This window comes from Onychostoma macrolepis, chromosome 25 (genome assembly GCF_012432095.1).
Source record: "Onychostoma macrolepis isolate SWU-2019 chromosome 25, ASM1243209v1, whole genome shotgun sequence".
NCBI classification, from domain to species: domain Eukaryota; kingdom Metazoa; phylum Chordata; class Actinopteri; order Cypriniformes; family Cyprinidae; genus Onychostoma; species Onychostoma macrolepis.
In genome coordinates, this window is record NC_081179.1 from 3,764,611 (window position 1) to 3,789,078 (window position 24,468).

The 24,468-nt window shown below is 35.8% G+C and overlaps 1 protein-coding gene across 1 annotated transcript; it reads right to left on the bottom strand.

The window, feature by feature from the left end:
* Positions 1–426: 426 nt before the first annotated feature.
* Positions 427–12,024, bottom strand: epx (eosinophil peroxidase). The gene is made up of 16 exons (XM_058768137.1): positions 12,018–12,024; positions 11,286–11,370; positions 10,756–10,931; positions 10,540–10,672; positions 10,332–10,461; positions 9,367–9,573; positions 6,755–7,127; positions 5,644–5,804; positions 5,302–5,560; positions 4,821–4,991; positions 3,300–3,537; positions 2,995–3,200; positions 2,737–2,901; positions 1,103–1,186; positions 908–1,010; positions 427–826 (listed from the first exon to the last, which is right to left on the bottom strand). Exons 1-16 carry the CDS (start codon positions 12,022–12,024, stop codon positions 769–771), a joined length of 2,556 nt encoding a protein of 851 aa, XP_058624120.1. The 3' UTR covers positions 427–768.
* Between the last annotated feature and the right edge of the window lie 12,444 nt (positions 12,025–24,468).

The following is a 24,468-nucleotide window of genomic DNA, read 5'->3' on the forward strand; positions in this document are numbered from 1 at the left end:
GTTCAAAAGTTTGGGGTTTGGAAAGATTTTTAGATTTTGAAAGAAGTCTCTTCTGCTCATCAAGGCTGCATTTATTTGATGACGAATTCAGTTAAAAACAGTAAAATTTGTTAAATATTATTTTGATTTAAAATAACTGTTTGTTATTTGAATACATTGTAAAATGTAATTTATTTCTGTGATCAAAGCTGTATTTTGAGCAGCATCACACCAGTCTTCAGTGTCACACGATCCTTCAGAAATCATTCTAATATGCTGATTCACCGCTCAAGAAACATTTCTTATTATTATCAGTGTTTAAAACAGTTGTGCTGCTTCATATTTTTGTTTCAGGATTCTTTGATGAATAAGAAGTTCAAAAGAACAGCATTTATTTAAAATAGAAATCTTTTATAACACTATAAATGTCTTTACTGTCACTTTCAAACAATTTAATGTATACTTGCTGAAGAAAAGTATTAATTTCTTTAAAAAAAAAAAATCGTACTGACCTTTTAACAACATGGCTAAAAAGTATGCATTAAAGCAAGGGTTTTTGTACATCAGCCGTGGGAGGACCGATGCTGTGTTTCAGCACAGACAAAAGGGCGAGAACTGGGAGAAATGTCAAAAATGTTTCCATTCATGTTCTCACACGTTTTCATTTATGTGTGTTTCCGTCCGGTGTTTCAGGTTGTGAAATCAGACTGTGGTTATGAAACTGGAATATTGAGCATGTAAACACAGACCAACTGGGGCCAAATCTGCACATTTTCCCTCGACTGCATTTCAGCTTCTTCTCTGACAGCATTCTGCCTTCAGCGGCTCGGCTCTCCGAAGGATAAGTCTGCAAGAAATCACATTCAAAGTATAAGCTTTGTACATTTACTCATATAAACAACAGCTCGAGGCGGAGATTTTAACACACCTTTGGTAGCACGCGAGGAGGAGCACTATCAAAGCCACGCCCCCTAGGACTGACATCACTGACGCAACAATGGAAGAGGCGGAAAGGGGCGGAGCTGCAGGTTCTGCATATGCAACAAATAATAGCTCATTAATGTGATTAATATAGCATGGATTGAGGAAAGTGCTGGTTACGGGTGTGTCAGAGGCTGCTCACCTGTGCAGGTGTGACCTCCAGGTGTGTTCAAGCACTGCAGGTGCGGAGGGCAGACGGACGGATGCGCAGAACATTCATCAATATCTGAAATTATCCACACACAAAATTAAAAAAAAAAAATTTAATAAATTGTGTGTCAGATCGATGTCAATTTCTAAATTAATTTAATATTTATATTAAATAAATATTTATTTTATTTAATAGTTCAAATTAATTGTTAATTATTTTATCATTAATATTTACCATTTAATTTAATAAGTTATTTATATGTCATTTTAATTTAATGAGTGTCCATTAATGTCCAAAAGAAATGAGTGGAACATTCAACATTTAAAATAACCAATAAAACTGTAGTTCTATACGTTATTATTTATTTACTATTAAATAGTTACATTTATTTTATATTTAATATCAATCGTTTAACATTTTATTATTAATATTTACTAGTAAATGTAATACTTAATCTTTTAATATTTAATTTAATATTTAGTTTAGGTTAGTTTACAAATGTAAATGAATGTCCAAATGTTCAATGTTTTAATAAATTGGGTGTCAGGTGGATCAGTCAAGTTTAATATTTAATTTAGTTTGATTAGAATATTAATTGTTTAATATTGTATAATTAATATTTACTATATAATTTAATATTTATTATTATGTTATTTTACGCAACTTTTATCAAATTTTTATTGTTGTTTTGACATTATTTAATATACAAAATAGCACAGATAAACAATCAGCTTTGCAACAGTAAGTAAAAACAAACAAAAACAACAACAACTACACATGATAAATGAAATAGAAGTGTGTGTGTATATATATATATATATATATATATATATATATATATATATATAAACGGTTAAAACTAATCAGTTAAACTGAAGAGTGAATGGCAGAAATATAAGAAACAATATTTAAGACCTAATATACACCAAAATGTAAAAAGAAATACATATGTTTCAAAATAACCAATAAAATATTGATATAACCAATAAAACATTGTTTTAATAAATTTGCTGTCAGATGGATCAGTCAGTTTACAAATTTACTTTGAAAAATACTTGTTTTGAATATTTAATTTTATTTAATATTGACTTTGTAATATTGTATAATTAATATTTTACTATTTAATTTAATATTTAATCTAATGTTATTTAACATTTACTATGTAATATTTTATTTATAATATGTGACCCTGGAGCACAAAACCAGTCTTAAGTCGCTGGGGTATATTTGTAGCAACAGCCAAAAATACATTGTATGGGTCAAAATTAACCACTTTTCTTTTATGCCAAAAATCATTAGGATATTAAGTAAAGATCATGTTCCATGAAGATATTTTGTAAATTTCTTACCATAAATATATCAAAACTTCATTTTTGATTAGTAATATGCATTGCTAAGAACTTCATTTGGACAACTTTAAAGGAGATTTTCTCAATATTTTGATTTTTTTGCACCCTCAGATTCCAGATTTTCTAATAGTTGTATCTCAGCCAAATATTGTCCGATCCTAACAAACCATACATCGATGGAAAGCTTAATTGACCTTTATGACTGGTTTTGTGGTCCAGGGTCACATATTTAATGTAACATAAAGTGAAATTAATTAATTCAATATTGAATTGAACCTTGGCAGGTGGGCGGTTGTGGGGTCCACTGGTGGGTGTTGGGGTCACAGGTGATTTGCGTGGCTCCCTGGAGCAGGTATCCAGTAGGACACTGATACATCACCTCAGATTCACACAGAACAGAGAAACCCAGACTCAGCCGCGGGACCGTGCCACAGACCGGGTCTGAAAATGAGACCCAAATATTGGCAGAATATAAATAACACACATCAAATAAAAGGATCAATTGACTTTTCTCATTCTTTGGGTCGCTAATACCGGTGTCAGGTTCTCTCCACGCTGAGAGGTTCATGTGGCCGATGCGTGCGCAGGGCAGCAGGTCGTCGGGGTGGAGTGTGTGCGCGAAGGGGTCAAAGGGCACCAGCCGGATGTGTGTGTTGTCACAGATGATGCGGGACAGAGATGTGGTGCGCAGAGCGTCTCTCTGAGCGGAGCTGAACACACCTTCATTCTGCCACCAGAACCTAAACCACATTTAATTGTGTACTTCACATCACGCCAGACTGACAGTATTTGTCTCAAACTAAATAATAATACTCAGAGGAAGTGGAATATCACATTACCTGTCACCGTCTTGGAGCGCTTTGAACTGTTTGGCGATCAGGCAGGCCAGCAGCGGCCCCACGCGGCCCCCGGGCAGAGCCGGCTCTGAAATGGCCCCGACCCACACGTCTATGTTCTTAGCTGTTCCATAGAGATTCAGCAGCTTCCTGGCCAGAACTCCATTACCCAGAATGCCTGCTAAATCAGTCTCGTTCACAGGCGCCGAGAGACCGCAGAGCTCTCGCCACGCACTGTAACCTGCAGAGAGAGTGAAATAACACAGGGCAAAATAAAAGTCTAGCACAACATACTCGGATTAGTATCTGATGAGTTAGTGAAATTAGTACAAAGTAAATTAGAAAACTGTTATTAAATAGTTTAAATGATAGTGTAGACAACAAATTAAATTCATGCTTTGAAATAAAAATATTGTAATATTTTTAGGTTGAAATAAAAGTCTAGTGTGACATCTTCAGGTTAAGGTAAGATTTAGTGTAAGAAAAATGAGTACAATATTAGGAAATACAATTAGCAAACAATTAGTAAATCGTTCTAAATAAGGAGAGAGATAATGTCAGGAAACTTTATTTATTTATTTATTATAAGACCAAAGTAAGAAAGCAAGCAAATAAATAAATTAATTAATTAATTAATTAATAATTTGCATATTTATCTTCTCAAGTCATTTAAGTTATTGTATTTTTTTTGCACATTTAAAAAAAAAAAAAAAAGAGCTTTAATGAGTTGTAATTGAATCTTTACTAATGAAGAATAAATATGAAACACTGTAGGTTTTTATAAAACAAAACAATAAGTGAGTAAATAAATAAATATCTGCATATTTATATTATGCCATTTTTATGTCAGTTGTAATTTGTACACTTTATACTTTTTCTATTGTAAACATGTCAGGAGTTATAACAAGCTGTAACTGAATCTTTACCTATAAAGAAAAAAAAACTTTAAAATAAATAAGTGAGCTGCCTTAATAAACATATAAATTAGATTTTAAAAAATAAATATAATAAAACATATTTAATCCAATAAATATACTTAAATCAATACTGAAACGAAAAGTTAAATCTAATTAAAATGGACTATTTAAGCAAATATTTCTGGATAGATACGATTATTAGAGTACTTGTATTTTCCCAAATCTACTGGAATCAGTTAAGCTAAATCTTGCGAGTAGTGCTATTTTGCAGTGTTTTAAGTCACATACTCCTATATTTCATGTATTCAATATTTTGCATTTAAACAGTTCTGAAAAATACTCAACGCAAGTATGTGAATACAGGTGCTTCTAGCTGAGAAAACTATATTTTTGTTGCACAAACAAATGTAGCAGTCCATTTAAATAAAAAATAAAAAAATGCCATATTATGCTTAGTAGAGTGTTACCAGCATATCAGAATCAACAGTCTGTTGTGTGCTTCAGTATTTCAGATCCCTCACTTATGAGTTAGGATGCTCCCTTAGAAGGCAGTTGCCTATGCAGGCAGTAGACTATGCTCAACTAATGACCGGCTGCTGACTGGCACCTTGTAGGCCGTGATCTCGTCCCCGCTGCAGGTTTAACGCCGCCAGGTCGAGCGGCAGCCCTCCCTGAGCCTGGAAGAGCCTCTCGGTCAGCTCCTCCACCATCATCTGATCTGCCGTCTGCAGTTTAGCCGGGGACAACAGCAAACCACGCAGCACAGGATCAATGCCACCTGCACACAAAAACATTCATTATGCATCATAACGTCATGCTGTTGATTAAAATATTATATATTTTGAATATAATATGAAGACAAGACACTACAGAAAAAAACCCCATTGTTTTCATGCACTGGTTAGTCTTGAGATTTTGGGCTTTTTGTCTAACACGCAAAGTTACAAACTAAATCATATTATTTGCGAACCTGGACTGAAGTCCCGATCTGAATCATTCGCGCTCCTCGCTCCGAAGTTCTGATCTGAATCAAAAGATTCACGAACCCACATTGTTTGTGTCTGTGTGTGTGTGTGTGAGAAACAAACCCTCTTGCACGACTCTCCAGGATGCAAACAAAGAGTGGTGTAACGGCAGAGCCGGGTGCTCAGGGCTCAACCGGTAATCGGGTCCGAGGCGGTTCACAACCGGATGCACGGTCACGTGTGCAAACCGAAAGGCAGCGGTGGAGAAAATGTTGGAGATGCTGGGGTCAGCCGTGGGGTCGTAACCTTCGTACGGGGGCATGAGGGCCAGGTTAGCACTGCGGCCCAGGACCCGGGGCAAGTAGTGATCCCATGTCAAGATCTTCCAAACAAGATTCAGCAAGTCAGAGACATGCATAAATGAAGTAACCATTTATTACTATTTTTCAAGTTTTATCTTCTCACCTGGTGGACTGCGCCCAGTATTTTTCTGGCCTCCTGGTACAGCGTGTCCGGGCTCCAGTGAGGGTTGAGCATGTGAAGCTCCTCAGCCAATCGGTTGTGTTCTCTCAGAAAGAGGGTGTGCAAAGTGATCATACCCAAGTGCTCATTGGCCCGAGAGTCACCTGAGACACGCACACAAAAAAAGCTCATCAGCTGGCCAGTTTAAATCAGAAAGCATCAGAATTAAGGCCATCTGGGACATTTTTGAATAAAATGATACAAACACTGACTTATTTTCCTTTTCTTCATAGGGTGTTTTAGCTTTAATACCCTTAAAGTCAACATGAAATAAAAACTGAGCAATTCAGCAATATTAACACTATATTGCAAATAAAATAAAACTAAATGTATTGAATTAATCAATATGATTACATTTTTAATAAATATTTACTTAATTTGAAATATTGTTTTTAGTTTAATTTTGCACCACTTGTCATAGCATTTTTTTTTTAGTTAAAGCTTTATTCATCCCATTGAGACTATTATTTATGACTACAGTGGTGCTTCACATAAATAGAGAAGATTATACTTATATACTTACACTAAAAATTAAAATGTATTGTTGCTGTACGACTAATTTCATTGTTTAATAGTATTTAATTTTGTAACTATTTTGTAATTATTTTATTATTTAATATTTAATTTATTAATTTAATATTATTTATACATGATATTTACTTAATTTGAAATGTTTTACTTTTATTTATCTATTTTGCACCATTTCTCATTGTATTGTATGTAGTATGTACCATTTGTCATTGTATGCAATTACTTTTGTCAGGCTAATAAAGCACACTGAATTTAATTGAAATTAGGGGAGGAATATCAACAGCATGAACTTAAATCAATTAAAATGGCTAGTAATACTATCATTGCAGGCTGGTTATTTAAGAAGTATACAATGTTTACTACATGTTCTACTAGAGTTTATGCTGCATCAGATGACGGCCTATATTTTTCTCTTGTTTGTCCCATTTTACGTGATTATGGAAGCAAAATGTGTTGCGAATGCTGTTACATGTTAACTCACAATGAATGATATCTGAAAAACACTCAGAAAAAGGCCTACAACCTGCTTGGAAACAGAACGATCTGTTCCCCATGGATATGTTGAGTCTTTGCGCTGTCTCTGATAGCGGGATGGGGTCGATCCGCTCTCGTGGGCCACAGGGGTCCAGGTTCATCTGCGTGCGGGTCAGGAAGGGCATGAAGCCGAGCCCTTGGTCTGAGTGGAACTGGTTGACGGCAAGCAGGCCGAGAGGAGACGAGAGGTTTCTGAGGGCCGCACTGAGCCCATCTGAGCTCCCGTACACCATGCTGGCGTCCACGAATGCTGTTATAGCGTTCAGCTGCTCCCGGTGACCGAGTGGAACCGTACAGCTGGGAGCAGAGCGGAAAAACGGCATGCAGCTCTGAGTCCCTGTGCGAGGATCGGAGAGAGGGATCTGAACGTGAAGAAGAAAGAACGGATGTTCAGAGTGTGTACAATCCGGCATTTCAGTAGGGCTGCTCGACTAAAGACTTTTCTGGTCGACTAGTAGTCGTTCATTTTAAGCATTAGTCGACTAATCGCATGTTTATTAAAGGGATAGTTCATCCAAAAATGAAAATTCTGTCATTAATTACTCACCCTCATGTCGTTCCAAACCTGTAAGACCTTCGTTCATCTTCGGAACACAGATTAAGATATTTTTGATGCATTCCGAGAGCTTTCTGATCCTCCATAGACAGCAAGGATCCTAACACGTTCAAGGCTCAGAAACGTAGCAAGGAGATCATTAAAATAGTCCATGTTACATCAGGGGTTCAACCGTAATTTTACAAAGCTATGAGAATACTTTTTGTGTGCAAAGAAAACAAAAATAACCAATTTATTCAACAATTTGTCTCCTCCGCGTCACCCTATAGTGCCATTTTGGAGAATATCACATACGTAAACAATGTATGCAACGTATGTACGTTATTTACGCTTTTATGTATGTGATACTCTCCAAAATGGCACCTGGGTAACACGGAGGACGGAGGAGATGAATTGTTGAATAAAGTCGTTATTTTTGTTTTCTTTGCGTACAAAAAGTATTCTCGTGGCTTCGGAAAATTACGGTTGAACTACTGATGACACATGGATTATTTTAACGATCTTCTTGCTACTTTTCTGAGCCTTGATCGTGTAAGGATCCTTGCTGTCTATGAAGGATCAGAGAGCGCTCGGAATTCATCAAAAGTATCTTAATTTGTGTTCCAAAGAAGAATGAAGGTCTTACGGGTTTGGAACGACATGAGAGTGAGTAATTAATGACAGAATTTTCATTTTTGGGTGAACTATCCCTTTAATAAACCATTTAAATCATAATAATGAGATTTCCTACATAGCCTAATAAGTGCTCAAACACAGGCATAAAGCTTGGCACAGCACACTGGCAGAAAAAATTATTATGAATGTGTTGGGAAAAACAGTAAGGAGGCTGAATTAACATTTTAATAATTTATTGATAAACTAGTGTTTTCATTGTTTTTTGAATTGGTTCATTTGAAAGTAGACATTTCACTCTCTATAGATTATTATTTATCTATTTTTCATGTCTGTAAGGCAAGTATACATGGAGTTTCAGAGTTTCGCACTCATGTTTTCAAGACACAGCCATATCACCCTGCAGCCCAAGACTGGTTACCCACTGAAGCTAAGCAGGGCTGAGCCTGGTTAGTACTTGGATGGGAGACCTCCTGGGAATACCAGGTGCTGTAAGCTTTAAAAAAAAAAAAAAAGAAAAAAAAAAGACTGGTTACCCACTGAAGCTAAGCAGGGCTGAGCCTGGTCAGTACCTGAATGGGAGACCTTCTGGGAAAACTAGGTTGCTGTTGGAAGAGGTGTTAGTGAGACCAGCAGAGGGTGCTCACCTTGTGGTCTGTGTGGGTCCTAATGCCCCAGTATAGTGATGGGGACACCATACTGTTAAAAAAAAAAAAAAAGCACCTTCTTTTGGATGAGATGTTAAACTGAGGTCCTGACTCTCTGTGGTCATTAAAAATCCCATGGCACTTCTCGTAAAAGAGTAGGGGTGTAACCCCGGTGTCCTGGCCAAATTCCCACCACTGGCCCTTGTCAATCATGGCATCCTAATCAACCCCATCCACTTGATTGGCTCTATGACTCTGTCTCCTCTCCACCTGTAGCTGGAGGTGGATGCTACACACTGGTGGTAGTTGAAGAGAGATCCCCCCCTTGTAAAGCGCTTTGAGTGCACAGCAATACACAATAAAGCGCTATATAAATGCCTCATTCATTCATTCAATCAAGTTCACAGAAACCGAGACGGCAGAAAGTTGTTCAGCTAACACACTCCATACAGACACTTCAATAGCACACATTTCTCTAGGTTAACATTAGATTGAGTGGCCAAGTAAAGTTGCTAACATATTTCAGATGATAAGCCACATTTGAGGTCGATGAATGATAGGTGAGCGTTTGGATGTCCTGGCCGATGTAGCCTACTGTTTTACCACAGACTAGCCGTTAACGATCTGTCCATCACGGACTGCATGACTTCGCCTGTGGATTTTTAAAAAACATTTTTTCTGCGACTAAGCGACTAATGAAATTTTGGTCAACCAAGCATCTTCTCGTCGCCTACTGGTTAGTCGACTATCAGGGGGCAGTCCTAGTTTTCAGGGTATAATACGCACCTGTATTGGAAAACATGGCGTGTCTCTGCTGCAGGTGCGTGTGCAGTCCGCTCCAGTCTTAAAGGCTGCAGTGCTGGGGCTCTGAGGAGTCAAGGTCAGGTCATGATCGATCCACTGACCCCACTCCACCAGCAGATGAGACAGAGACATGTCCAGAGAGATGTTCTCATTATGAGTGTACAAAACCTCCTGCGACACACTGCGGACCTGCACAGAGACAGTAAGATTTGATTAAATCTAGAAGACTCATTTGGTCTTATTTCATCTTCAGTTTTTTTTTTGTTTGTTTTTTTGTCTAAAACAAAGCTTTTTTATTGGCATTGATGGTTATATGAAGAACCTTTAACATGGAATCTTTCCATTTCACAAAAGGTTCTTTATAGTAGAAGAAGGTTCTTTAGAATATTAAAATATAAAAAAGTGAATTTTTATGCAATAAATTACTAGAGGTGTTGAAATTAATCGTGTCTATGATACATTGTGATGCTGCGGACGTGGACAATTCTGTATCGATGCAGTAATAGGCCACAATCGATTATAGTTTATCGATTCTAATTTAAATTAAATTAAATTAGTAAAATTTTGTTTATTGTTGCGCTAGGATTAATTTATTCTTTAATATTATTTTATTAAATGATTTTACTACATTTTTAAGATAATTAACTATATTATTTTAATTATTTTGTTTATATTTTAATCATTTTAATAATAATAATAATAATGCAATTCGTAATGCTGTTTTATTTATTTATTTATTTATTTAACCAATTTGGCACTATTTCCCATTGTATATAGTATGTATTATTATGCACAATTTCTCATTATATGTAAACACTTTAACGATATGAATGTAAATGTATTTTTTCAGGCTAATAAAGCACACTAAATTTCAAATTGAAGAAGAAAATCAATAGCATTTATATTAAGGCCTAAACAGCAACTATGATTACATCAGTCAGTCTTACAGGTGGTAGTGTGTGGTTGTGGTAGGTGTGTTGTGGGTTCCAGCCCCTGGGGGCCCCTCGAGGGTCCTCGTACTCCGGCGACAGCCAGCGGGCGTAAGGGGTATTTGCTGCCCCCCATTGAGGGTTTTCTCTGCAAAGTCAAAAACAGCATTGATAAAAGGAAATATGATGCTTTCTGAGAACGGATATATTTTGATATCGAGTGCACCTGTTGTTGCAGTGTCCTGTGATGGTACGGTAGCGTTTGGACAGACAGTCAGATTTACACACGGGTCTCAGTGTCTCTGAGGAACAGCCTGTAAGCTGCAGTATGGTCTCCTTGTCTTCTGCACTTAAAAGCTCTGAAACACACACATCAGATGTTGATACGAATTCAAAATCATGTGCTTGTAAATGACCCAAATGTGTGTGTGTGTGTGTGTACCGGTGAGGTCGGGTTTGTCCATGGAGTGTGTGTAAACCATCTCTCTAATCAGCTCTACCGTATTATCCAGAAACTCAGCGGATCTGACGTGGGTTCTGGTTTTGGGGCCGGTTTGTTTGAACAAGGCCAGCAGGTCACTGGGTCGGACAGAACCGTCTGATACGGACGTCTTCACCCTGATAGAAATGAGAGAGCAGACACAAAACATCAGATAGAAAATAAATCATTTTATACCTCTGTATTCTTATTGTATGACAACTATTGACTCATTTGGGTCTATTTTTGTCTCTATTTTCCTTTATTGACTTGATTGAATTCTTTTAACACATTCAGAGTATTTTAAATAATTTTACTAGAATATTTATAATTTTAATATTTTAAATAATTGTATTGATGTTTTTTTATATATGCACTGAACTGTAAGCTGTGGACGTGTGGAACACAATCTTGTTTCTATGCATAAATAAAGTAAAGTAAAGTATTGGTTGATACTTAAATCAAATGAGCTTTGACTCTGACTAAAGTGTCACCTGTCATTGGTGTGAGCGTACGCGGTGTCTGTCAGCTCTCTGGCTCTGCGTAAAGCTTCCTGGATGAAACTAGATCCCAAATACACTGAAAAACACCATCAAATATTTCAATCAGTTGACAAAAATGCAATAATGGAATTCAGATGTCTTACTGTGAACTTGATATATGTAACTGACTGTTGTACTATATAGAAATCAAGAAGCTACTCATTTCTAAAGTTCTATTTTTTCCCTACGCAGAACAATACTAACTGGATCTATAAAGTATTTTATTTCAGTACCTGTTGCATTGTGGGAAGGAAAATGAGATGTGGCTGACAGCGGCAGACACAATATCAGAAGTATAGATATAATCAAGCATGAGAAAGATTCCTGCAATGAGAATAATATACATGTATTTGCCTGCTGATACTCAATAAACCAAACATTAAATCTCATATATTAAAAAAGTATATATGTGTGTGTGTGTGTGTGTGTGTGTACCTACTTAACCATATTTTGTGGACAAATTTGTACCCAAAAGTGAGCTAAACCTGACAAAATCTCCAAAAACCTCCCTTTGAGGACGTCCTCATTTGTAAAACTGGTTTAAAAAAATATATATATATACACACGCACACACAAAAACAAAAATATTATATATAGCAGAAATATGCAGCTACTATACAATATTCATATAAATATTTATAATATAATAATAATAATATTTGTGTACTTTTTTGTTGTACTTACCAAGCATGTCGTATCCATCTGTACGCTCTTGTATTCTCACTCTTGTTCTTGTAAAATATATAACATTTTGTTCTTGCTTCAGACGAAAAGTTGTGCACATTAATGTACAAAAATATTGTAAATAAATACCAATGAATACAGAAAATAAATATGTTCAGTTAAGTGTTTAAATATTTAAGTACTAATACATCACCATCTGAAATATTACATGATGTGTGACTGTACAATTCTGTGTAATTCTGTGTATGAGAAGGTTTAAGTCAGGACTGACTTTTATATGTTGGCTTTGGTCTGCAGGTATGTGCAGAATTCTGTTATCTGTGTGACTGGTGACAACAATTCAACATCAAACAAACCCAAACACACACGGAGTGACTGTCCTGCCCTAATAACCTCTCGATCTGAACACATCATCCTCTATCTAACGGGGTTATCGACACAATCACTCCTCGTGCAAGTCATAGAGACCCACTGCCTTCTGAACAAAATGTGAGCAGTAGTTGCTAAGGTGTTTTTTCGGGTGTAATATTCTGGTTTCAGTTTATAGCTTGGGTTCATCCTTGAAATTCTGTGGGAGTTTTTCGCCAGTTTTATGATCTTACTGTGGTCTAAGTAAAGTAACAGCACAGCTTTTCGCAACAAAACTCAAAAAATGATTTGAGGAAACATTCAGGTCTGGAGCACAAATGCTGCAGGATGACACATACTGAACCTTAAAGGAACAGTTCACCCCAAAATGACAGTTTGCTAATAATGTGCACTCTCAGGTCATCCAAGATATAGATGAGTTTGTTTCTTCATCAGATTTTGGGAAATGTAGCAGCAGTACATCACTTGCTCACCAATGGATGCTCTGCAGTGAATGGGTGCCGTCAGAATGAGAGTCGAAACAGCTGAGATAAACATCACATTAACATTAAACCATTGCTTCTGGCCAAAATAGAAGTCCATAATATATAATAACACTTCCTCCAGTGAAATGTTCATCTCATGTCGTCCACTCACAACAAAATCCACCCACATATTCATTTAGGACTGTTTCGGCTTGTAAACGGTGCTTGATCAGTGCATATTTCTCTCCTGATTCAGACCAGATGACTTTTTCACTGTAATAAGCAATATTATGTATTATGGACTATCTGGAAGCGACTGTTTAAAATGCCTTGATGGATTTGTTTCCTACAAACATGCAGTTTTTCATTTCTCAAGACATAAACTGATGGACTGGAGTCTTACTGTGGATTACTTTTGAATTATTGAGATGCTTTTATCAGCTGTTTGGACTCTCATTCTGACGGCACCCATTCACTGCAGAGCATCCATTGCTGAGCAAGAGATACAATGCTAAATATTTCCAAATCATTTCTGATAAAGAAACAAACTCATCTCAAGTGGCCTCAGAGTGAATACATTTTAAGCAGATTTTCATTTTTAGGTGAACTAGTCCTTTAACATTTCAACATTTCAACTTTTTAACATTCAGTGTCAGGAGATTATTGTCAATGTTTCCCGTAATCCGTCTTTTTCTGCCCACCTGCGGATGACACTTCTGCTGGCACAGGGACGATCTGATAGAAGACACACCTGGAAAAGAGGTCAGCGGAGCAACAGAGAAAAACACACAGTTCTGAAAGTCTGATAAGAGAAATTGGAAAGTGAGGAGAACTTCGGGGATTCCAGCTCGATGACTTTAAAAGGCTGTTGTTCTCACTCGGGACGAGTGCGGATAGCTTCACACGTCTGATGGGAGCACGTGCCTCACGGACTAAACAACTGAGCCTCCGTGACAGCAGAATGTGTAGTTGTAGAGATAGTCACACGTGTATCAGTAAATTTGAAGTCACAGACAAAAGCTGCAAACTTGTAGATTTTTTTCTCTCTCCCACAAACACAACACTACAGTTACACCTTCTCGAATCCTTCATTGCAGGTGCACAAATCCTATTCTACGAATCAAAAATTAAGAAACGCATAGCTCACATGTTCTGCTACTATTGCTGCAGTGAATATAGTGCAAAACACATTCACACACCTGCATCAAAAAATGTGAAGTCACGGACGAATTTTGTACATCAGCAAACAGTGTTGGGGAGTAACTAGTTACATGTAACAGAATTAGTAATTTAATTACAAAATAAAAGTAATTGTAGTTACAGTTACTAAGAAAAAATGTTTAATTGAATTTCTGTGTGAAATATGGAGAAAAAGTGATTTGAGCATCGGTAGAGGCACGTTACATAACAGCGAGCTAACGTTAAAATAGTAAAGAAAAATGAGTTAAGACATACCACTGTTATGTACATCTTTTGTATTTTATTTTCAGGTTTTAGTCTATTGGTATGTCACTTGCAACGGAGGTGTATTGGAGTCTTTTCTTGTGATTTCATCATAGAGGTGGTAACAACAGATGAGTAAGCTGCCATCAACTACTATATTAGCTGAATTAGCCAAGTGGCTGCTGCTCTCCTCTAAACCACAGAACTGGTTGAGGAGGAACAGATTGCTCCAAGCAAAAACAGGGATGCTGACTATGAGGGGCAGAATCATCAAATGGCTAGCTGTCAGTTTGATTAAAATTAGGTAACCCAAAATATTGATTTTACATTATATTTACATTCATGCATTTGCCAGATGCTTTAATCCAAAGCAATTTGTGCTGCATTAGGTACACATTTTATTGAGTTAAGATACCCAAACAGTATTTTCAAGTACAACTTTTGTTTTTTATTTTCTGGTTTGTGGTCAGGATCATGTCATCTGTAATACATTCCAGTTGGAGGCTTTTCTTGTGATTGCCATCGTAACAGTGATAACATCAACTGGTAAGTTAGCTGAAGTAAACTAGTTAAAGGTTGTTGTTGTTGTTGTTGTTTTACATCATCCCCATTATTTCAGCAATATAACACTAAGCTCACAATGTCAAATGCAGAAACGTTAATTCATCTGTTCATGACCTCAAGGTTAGATTATTGTAATGCTTTATTGGATGGTTGTTCTGCACTCTTAATAAACAAAGTCCAGTTGGTCCAAAATGCAGCAGTTAAGAGTTCTTACTAGAACCAGGAAGTATGACCATATTAGCCCGGTTCTGTCAACATTGCCCTGGCTCCCTATCAAACATTGTGTACATTTCTAAATCTTGTTAATTACTTATAAAGCCCTGAATGGTTTAGCACCTCAGTATTTGAGCGAGCTCTTATTGCATTATAGTCCTTCACGTCCGCTACAATCTCAAAACTCTGGCCACTTGATTATACCTAGAACATCAAAATCAACTGCGAGCGGCAGAACCTTTTCCTATTTAGCACCCAAACTCTGGAACAATCTACCTAACACTGTTCGGGAGGCAGACACACTCTGTCAGTTTAAATCTAGATTAAAGACCCATCTCTTTAACCTGGCTTACACATAACATACTAATACGCTTCAAATATTCAAATCCGTTAAAGGATTGTTAGGCTGCATTAATTAGGTGAACCAGAACCGGGAACACTTCCCATAACACACAATGTACTTGTTACATCATAAGAAGAATGGTATCTAAGCTAATATTAGTATTTTTCTTTCTTATTCCGAGGTCATTGTAGCCACCAGATCCAGTCTGTATCCAGATCAGATGGTGGATCAGCACCTAGAGATGACCTCTACAGCCCTGAACGTCAGCGGAGACCAGGACACCTAGATGAGCCCCAGAGACAGATTCCCAGTGGAGACCTCGTCACCTAGACAACCATCGGCACAAGACCATGGGAACCAGATGAGTCCTCTGCACAATCTGACTCTGCTGCAGCATGGAACAACCTGCTGGTTCATCTGGCCAGAGGAGAACGACACATTATTTCCCTGTTTACTATTGTAAAGCTGCTTTGACACAATCTGCATTGTAAAATGCGCTATATAAATAATGGTGACTTGAATGCACCTTCCTTGTAGGTGTGTTCTGATAGTATATAGTGTTTTTATTAATCTCAAAGCACATTCAGCACAAAGTCTGGCAGTTGGGGCAAATTCTGTAAACACTTGCTTGAAATATTTTATTTTTCTTGTGCTTGCAGGTTCAACCCTGGTGGCACCAAATGCCATTCAGAGTCACAGATCAGATCGAATTCTGGAAAGAGGGTGCAAAGAGAAAGCATCAGCCTGAATGCTGAATCCCCTCATAGTGTTTCTCATCAGAGAGCTTGTCAACTTTGCCAAAATTACTGAAATTTAACACAACAACACAAACTCATGTTTACTGCACTGTAAAAAAAAAAAAAAAAAATAAAAATCCGTAAAAATACAGTACAATATACCGTAATAATTTGAAGGAGGCCCCATTATTCACAGAGATAGTCTCGGTAAAAAATTCATTTTAAAGTCGGATTTCGGGTTTGAGGAACCGTTTTTACACTTCTGTGGTAAATTATATTTTGTTAAATGTAACAAACTGTAACGTTAACTTTGTTGCTGTCTTCCTTGTTTGCCAAATGAATGTCGGAGCCGTCGCATTTGACATTTTCAGCACACCGTCACATCTCACTCGACGTGGAGGTAAGTTACGTGTTACAGTGTGCTCCCTTTCATTTTTATAAATAAGTTTATTAACTTGTAATTGTTGTTGATGCGGTGTATTTGTTACTGCGCGTGCCGTAAAGCATCCGGCATGTTAACGTTACTGAGGTGATGTTAAGCAGCTGTGATAACGTTAAATCTGAAGTGTCGTACAACTGTGTTTAGAGCGCTGTGTGCCTCCAACAGAAGCTGGCAGAGCAATTGTCAAGAAAAGAAGATACCATTACGACTTTTTTTTTTATTCTTTAAAAGAGATTATACGACTAGGTGAAGATCTGACATCGCGGAATTCTTCAAGGATAACGCAACTTTTCTGTTTTCTGCCAAACGAGGTAGGTTTAGACATTTTATTGTCTTGTTTGTTACACACACACACACACACACACACGAGAAGTTTGCTCGGTAATACTGACGGCGGCGAGTCAGGAGCGCATCGAGTTCTTACACGGACAAAAGCACACAAAATTATGTCAAAATGACCATTTTTGGCTAGTGACAGTTTTAAATAAGTTAAAATGTCTTGACTGATGTAAAGTTGGGATGTGAGTCATGTTTTAAAGGGACAGCAGTTCATGACATTCATTGTTTCTTCTGTTTTCTTTTCTAATCACAGGTCGTAATTGTATTGTGCATCCCAAGTACTCCCTGCATTCTTATCAAGGGTTTGTATTCTGTTTTATTTATTAAAACTACAGTTTTTATTTATGGAAGCATATGGGGAGCAAAATTCAGTTTGAAATGCAAAATGGCAATGCAATATGTAAAATGGCAATGCATTTCTGTATTTAAATTGACATTTTCCCATACATATGTGCAATATTTAGTGCAAAATGAAAATTCAATTATATAATTTACGTTTGCCATTTCCTACACTAGTTTTAATATGCAAAATAAAATCATATTTTAGCCCTTTATAAGTTGCAAAATGAAAATGTATTACACAAATTGATTAGATATGTTTAATATGTCCAAGCCAAGACTGTAGTAAAATTATCATTTAATTGCTGTTTTTCCTAAATGCATTTGGACTTAAGGACACTTGGGATTGCATTTCCATCATAATACCGCATGATAATTGTAGAAAAATGCAGTGAGAATTTGAGGATGCATTCTGAGCCAAGGGTGCAGCAAAAGGGTAGCAAAACGGTGATTTAAATGTCTTTTATTTTTCTTAAATGCATTGACGCTTACATATAAGACGTTTCAATTGCATTTTCATTTAATACCTCGCTATGAATTTAAAGTCAAATTTAAAGCCTAAATGCATTTAGGAAAAACAGCATTTAAATGATAATTTTGCTACAGTTTTTGCTTGGACATGTTAAACATCTAATCAATTTGGGTAATAATTTTTGTTTTAATTAACTTAATATTGTGAATAATTAACTTATAAAGTTAAAATGTTTTTAATTTGCATATTAAAACTAGTGTAGAAAATGGCAAATGTAAATTATATAACTGAATTTTCATTTTACACTAAAATTTGGACACATGTATGGCAAAATGTAAATAAAAATACAGAACTACATTGCCATTTTGCATATTTCAAACTGAATTTTGCTACCCATATGCTTCCATTTTTATTTACCTTTAGGGATGTTCAATACTGACAAAAATTAGTAATTGAGTCGTTTATTCAGTTGACTTTGTTATTGAAGTTCTTTGTGTAGGAAAGATAATCAAAGAAAAAAAAAGAAAAATAACTTTATTCAAGTCGTTATTTAACAAAAACAGCGTATCCGTGTGGTGCGGCTGACACAGAACAGCGTACGCAGTTTGCGTTAAGCGGATATTCTCCAAAATGGCGCTACTGTGACGCAGATGCGACGAATTGTTGAATAAAGTCATTATTTTTATTTTCTTTGTGTACAAAAAGTATTCTCATCACTTCATAAAGTTCAGATTGAACCACTGATGGCAGATGCACTATTTTGACGATGCTTTTCATACTTTTCTGGGCAAAAATATCTTAAATTGTGTTCTGAAGACAAACAAAGCTTTTACGGGTTTGGAACGACATGAGGAAAAGTGATTAATGACAGAATTTTCATTTTGGGGTGGAGTAACCCTTTAAGTATATCATAAAACATTGTTGACAAGATCACATGACGGATACAATTGGAGACCACTGGAAATGCAAGTTTAACATTTTATAAAGAATGTTTGAACTGGAACTTGATAATTCAATCTCAACCTGTTCTGCACGTTACTCTGTACTTCACTTTCATTCATTTAATTTCTTGTCATTTCCAGTCTTCCTGTGAAGAAATCCTGAATGAGGGTCGACGGTTCAGATGAAGGGAACCTATGCTTCCAAGACTCGTGTATGAACAACTTTGAGAATCCATGTACAATTTGAGCTTTTTTTCAAATCTCAACATGGAACTTGGACTGAACATGCAGCAAAAGGAAAAAAAAATAGTAGTTTCCCCAAGCTGGCACATGGCAAGCGATACTAAAAGCACACAAACACTTGGAGCCCTGTATAGTTCTCTTAGTTTCACATTGAAATGTTAGGCATGAGTGCATGAATCTTTGTTCTTTATTTTCAAATGATGTACAAGAGTTTTTTTTTGTTTGTTTTTTTTTTTGTTTTTTTGTTTTTTTTGCAGTACCATGTCAATTGTAGATGACAGAATTCACATTTTTGATGTGAACTGTCCTTTTAAATAACATTTCACTTGCCTACTGACTAGAAGTCTGTAGCAATTGTTATTAATAACAGCCCTGTCTTTGTATTTTTTCCCATGTATCTGAAAATGTTTTGAATCTTGACTGTTTCACAAGTTTATCTTTGTGACCACTATTTGGTGCAACACCAATATTGTACAAGTAGCTGCTCATGTTTTCTTTTTTCTGCCTGGTGCTGTTTAAAACTAAAACACATTGTTAAATTAATTGATGTAATAATATTTTTGTCTTCACCTGTTAAAGGCAAATAAAAGCTACTGAACGCACTTTTAAGAATGTTTACACGAGTGTCACGAATCTGGTCTGCACTTCCGTCCATTCACCACCAGAGGTCACTCGCTCACCACATGGACTTTCACACCACACACCACATGGACTCCATTTCCCATCATCCAACACTGATCACAGCTGTCACCAATCACTCATTGCACTAATCACACGCACACCTGATCCCACGCACATACTGATCACACACGCTTTATAAGCCTTGGACTTTCTTTGCCGAGTATTGTTTGCGTTTACTGCTCTCATAGCTGTAGCAACTCTCTGAGCCCTGTTCGTTTCCCTAGTGTTCCCCTGCCTGTCTTTGATTGATTTTTATTTCTGTAAAGCCTGTTTTGCCATGCTACAGATACAAAGTCCCCAGGGGACTGTGGTGATGCCCTTTTTCAGCTAGTGCATGCTAGAGATGAAGATTTGTAATTTGTATTTTTAAAAAGAACATGTTCAACAATTAAAAAGAATATTATAAAGACAAATGCTAATGAGCTATTGTGATTATTATGGGGTTGGGGTTGTAAAAAAAAAAATACAGGTAAAAAATGAAAATAAACTGAACAGTAGTAATATTGACAATACAGTAAAAATACTTTAAATTAGATTAGTTATAATACACCCAGCTACTGTAAGCTTTACAGCAACCTTTACAGTGTAGTTTAGGTGCCTATCAGTTGGCATCCGAACGAGCAGGGGGATAAAATAATAATAAAAACGCTTGCAAGCTGCGAGCATCTTCCAGAGCAGACAGCAGCAAATATTCTTTCTTTTTCTGAAATCACTCACTGTTATACTGTACATTTGTTAATATTTTAAATATATTAACAAGTATATTTAATTGTCTTGTATATGACACTCTCATAATAATCTAATTAACGGGTTAATCTTTTATAAAGCCTCTTTGTGAGTTGAAGCAGGGATGGGCAAACGTGGTACTGGAGGGCCGCTGTCCTGCACTGTTTAGCTTTAACCCTAATCAAACATACCTCTACCAGCTTGAGCTAACTTAATTAGGACTGCAAGAAGGCTACAGGTAGGTGAGTTTTATCAGGGTTGGAGCTAAACTCATTTAATATTTAAACCAGTGGCGGCGTTAGGGCTGGGGCTTGATGGGGCTATAGACCCATCAGAAACTTTAGATTTTTTTACAGCACTGTAAAAAAAAGAAGTTGATCAAACTTAGAAAGTTTAAGGTAACCAGCTTCAGCTGATTTTTGAGTTTTCTCAACTTGTTTTAAGTTTATACAACAAAAAGTTGAGAAAACTCAAAAATCTCCTAAAAAATAAGTTGAAAAAACTCAAAAATCTGCTGGAGCTGGTTGCCTTAAACTCTGTAAGTTTGCTTAACTTTCTTTTTTTTTTTTTACAGTGTAATAGATATTCTTATTCCAAATTAAATAACTAGTAAGAGAAAAATTGTGTTTGAAAATCATAGACCATGCTAAAAGCGAATTCCACCATTCGCCACGCAATTATTAAAGTCAGGCAAACTTTAGCATACAACCTCTTTCGACAAATATAATGAAAAGATGATACAAAATTGAATACCTTGGAAAATAATCATAAGAATAATATACATTAAAGAATAATAATACCTTTAATACTTTTTAAGGGCCTTCATTTTCTCTAAATTGATTTTTCAACTTTTAATACTTTTTAAGATCGCGGTCACCCTGTTCTGTGATGGTAAAGCTACATTTTTAGGAGTCATTACTCCAGTCTTCAGTGTCACATGATCCTTCAGAAATCATTCTAATATACTGATTTGATGCTCAATCAACAACATTTCTTTTATTATCAATGTTGAAAGCAGTCGTACTGAATTTTGTGGAAACAGCAATACATTTACAGGATTCTTTGATGAACAGAAAGTTCAAAAGAACAGCATTTATTTGAAACAGAAATTATATAGGTTTCTTCTTCTCCCTTTTGGTCAATTTTAATGCATCCTTGCTGAATAAAAGCCCAAACTTTTGAGCAGTAGTGTACAGTCACCATTTCTAGTAATTCAGGGTAGAAATATTTAAAGAACCGTGCAGTCTTAAAAAAAAAAAAAAAAAAAAAAAAAAAGGCAAATTTGAATTTTTGAATTTTTTGAATTTTTGCATTTTATTAAAAGTGCAAAAAAAAAAGCAAGATAAGAAAATACATACACAATTGTGTGTGTGTGTTTTCTTTTAAACAAACAATAAAATGTTTTAAAATATTTCTTAAAATAGGCTGAGTCGCTCATTGGAACCAGTTTTTATCTCTGTTGAACTGGCCTTGGCTTCTGTAATCTTGTTAGACCAAAGGAAGGGGGGAGGGGGTACAAAAATTAAGAAACATCACTGATCTTTAATATTAAGACATGTACAGATGATAAAACTTGACCTACAGTTTTACACAGAGCACTGATTGTTGTTGATGAATAACAGTGTCATCTAGTGTTAGCTTTTGGAACTTCTCTATTTTAACACTGAACTCGTGTTTAGCGCCGGGTTCACACTGCACGAAGCAGAGCAGAAGCGTGAGCAGCGCGCGCCCATGGATGGTGCTTTCATATCTTTCACACTGGCAGCGTTTGTCGCGCGCAGCTGAACCGCGGCTTGTGTACTGCAAATACAGACTAGTATCGTTCATTCGGTCACGCTTTTCAGGTGTTCTCTGACAACTGTCACGTGCTTTGATATGGGCAGCATGCTGTGATGCGGCCGTGTTCCCCTCTGTCACGTGTATATAACATGCTGTACATATAGTTTACATGATAAAAAGTAATCTTAAAGTTAATAAACGCCTCTAGTTTTAATAATTTAAACAGGCCTTTGAAGTTTGTGCAATAACTCCTGGCAGTGATGTGTTTTCGTGTAATTGATTCAGTGCTAAATCTAATATTTGATGGGGTTTTTTTATTTTTATTGTTGTAGATTTAAGTAGAAAATGAGAATCGCTAAAATTATTGAATATATTTTGAGTTCTTCTTAATGATTACCAGTTTGGTTTAGGATTAATTAAAGCAACAGTTTTTCAATAACTAGAAGATTATGTAAAATTATGGTATTTGGGGTAAGGCACAATATTAACATGATAATTAATAGATGGCTGACTTCACTTTTCCAATTGTTGACATGACATGGATAGATTCAGATGGTAAATATCATACAGCCTATTATGTTGGGTGTCCATATTAGAGATAATCTGTAGAAACTGTAGCTTGAATGCAATGTAAGTTGCTTTGGATAAAAGCGTCTGATAAATGCATAAAAAAATTTTTTTTTAAATCACCATGTTTATAATGAAACCATCATATTTAAAAGCATGATATTAATCATATCATATAATAAAATAAAATTTGTTTTATTGTTGTAAATCTATATTAATTTATGGGATCTCCTTCAATCCTTTCAGAACCTTTACTTTTTATTTTGTTTCTGTATTTTAAAATCAATTTTTATATTAACATTTTAATGACTGTATATTTATTGAACATTATTTATCAAAATAAGCAGAACATAGCCTAGTACAAACTTTGCTAAAGTGTGGGCCGCTCTGTGCCAGAAAGTCCAGGGCCATTTTTTAGCCCCAGTCCGCCACTGGTGTGCGTGCATCCTGTAAAGTGAGTTGTTTTTGTTAAATTATGCTTAATATTGAGATTAAGTTGTAATCTTGCCGGCAATAGCAGTTATGGTAATTATTTTCCTTTGATTGAGCGCACATAACCAGCGCCTGTACATGCACGTTATGTATATCTGATGTGAGATTCTATAATCACTTTATTTCTACTGTTCTCATGTTCTACATTGAGATAGATTATTGTTTTAGTTCATATGTCTTTTGAGAATCGCAAGTATAAGTGTGTTAATGAAGATTGTGGTTAAATGGCCTATTCAGATGCTAATATACCAATTGATTGAGCTGTATATTACATTTAATTCCAGTAATATTGACAGTAATCTGCCTTCGTTTTACCGTCCATTAAAGTCTACCACGTTTAAATTACAGTGTGACTTGTGTACTTTTATACATCTGTCGGCACATCATTAGACAAACAAATTAGATAGATCGCGATAAACTGCTCCATAACAAAGCACTGTAAGCAATAACAATAGATAACTTGGCAACAATAATCTTTAAAGCGTTATTATATATATATAATGCAGATTATTCACTCAGTGCCAGCTGTCAGTCTGGGGCTGTCCACTTCTGTACGTGAGGACTCAATGTCATCACTGCCTACACTGTAAAAAAAAAAATCTGTAAAATTTATGGTAAAAAACTGACAGCTGTGGTTGCCAGAATTCTACCGTAAAAAATACAGTAAGATTTTAGGTTTTACGGTTTTAACTTAAATTTAGTTAAATACCGTAATTTCATTAACTGATATAATGTTAATATACCAACCTATTGAAGTACTGAAATCTGTTTTGTATCTTTGAAATATACTGATAACCACCAAATGCAGGTGTTGATGAGAAAGTCACATGATGAACCAAAGCCCATCACAAGCAGCTTTTAAATAATAACATATAGAAGGTGCACAGTGTCATTCACACAAACACTAAACACCATCATGGTGAGACTTATTAAACTGAAATATGCAATAAACATTAATTTAACAACATTAGATGTAACATACAACCCTAATAAACATAACTGATAAGAAAAAACTAAGAAGAAACATAATTATTTAAAAGAAAAACTGTAGCATTTTTTACTGTAGCATTTTCACAGTTTTTTTACCGTTAAAATCACAGTCATTTTTTACAGTGCATCACACATAAAACGAGGACACCAATTTGTATAATGACATGGGTATTTCACTGATATTACGACGTAAACATGAAATATGAGGCCGTTTCATCATGAGTCCTCATTTTTAAAATAGCTTTAAAAACATACTTAACAATGTTTTATTAAAAATGTAAAAATGCAGACAAGTTTCTGTGATGGG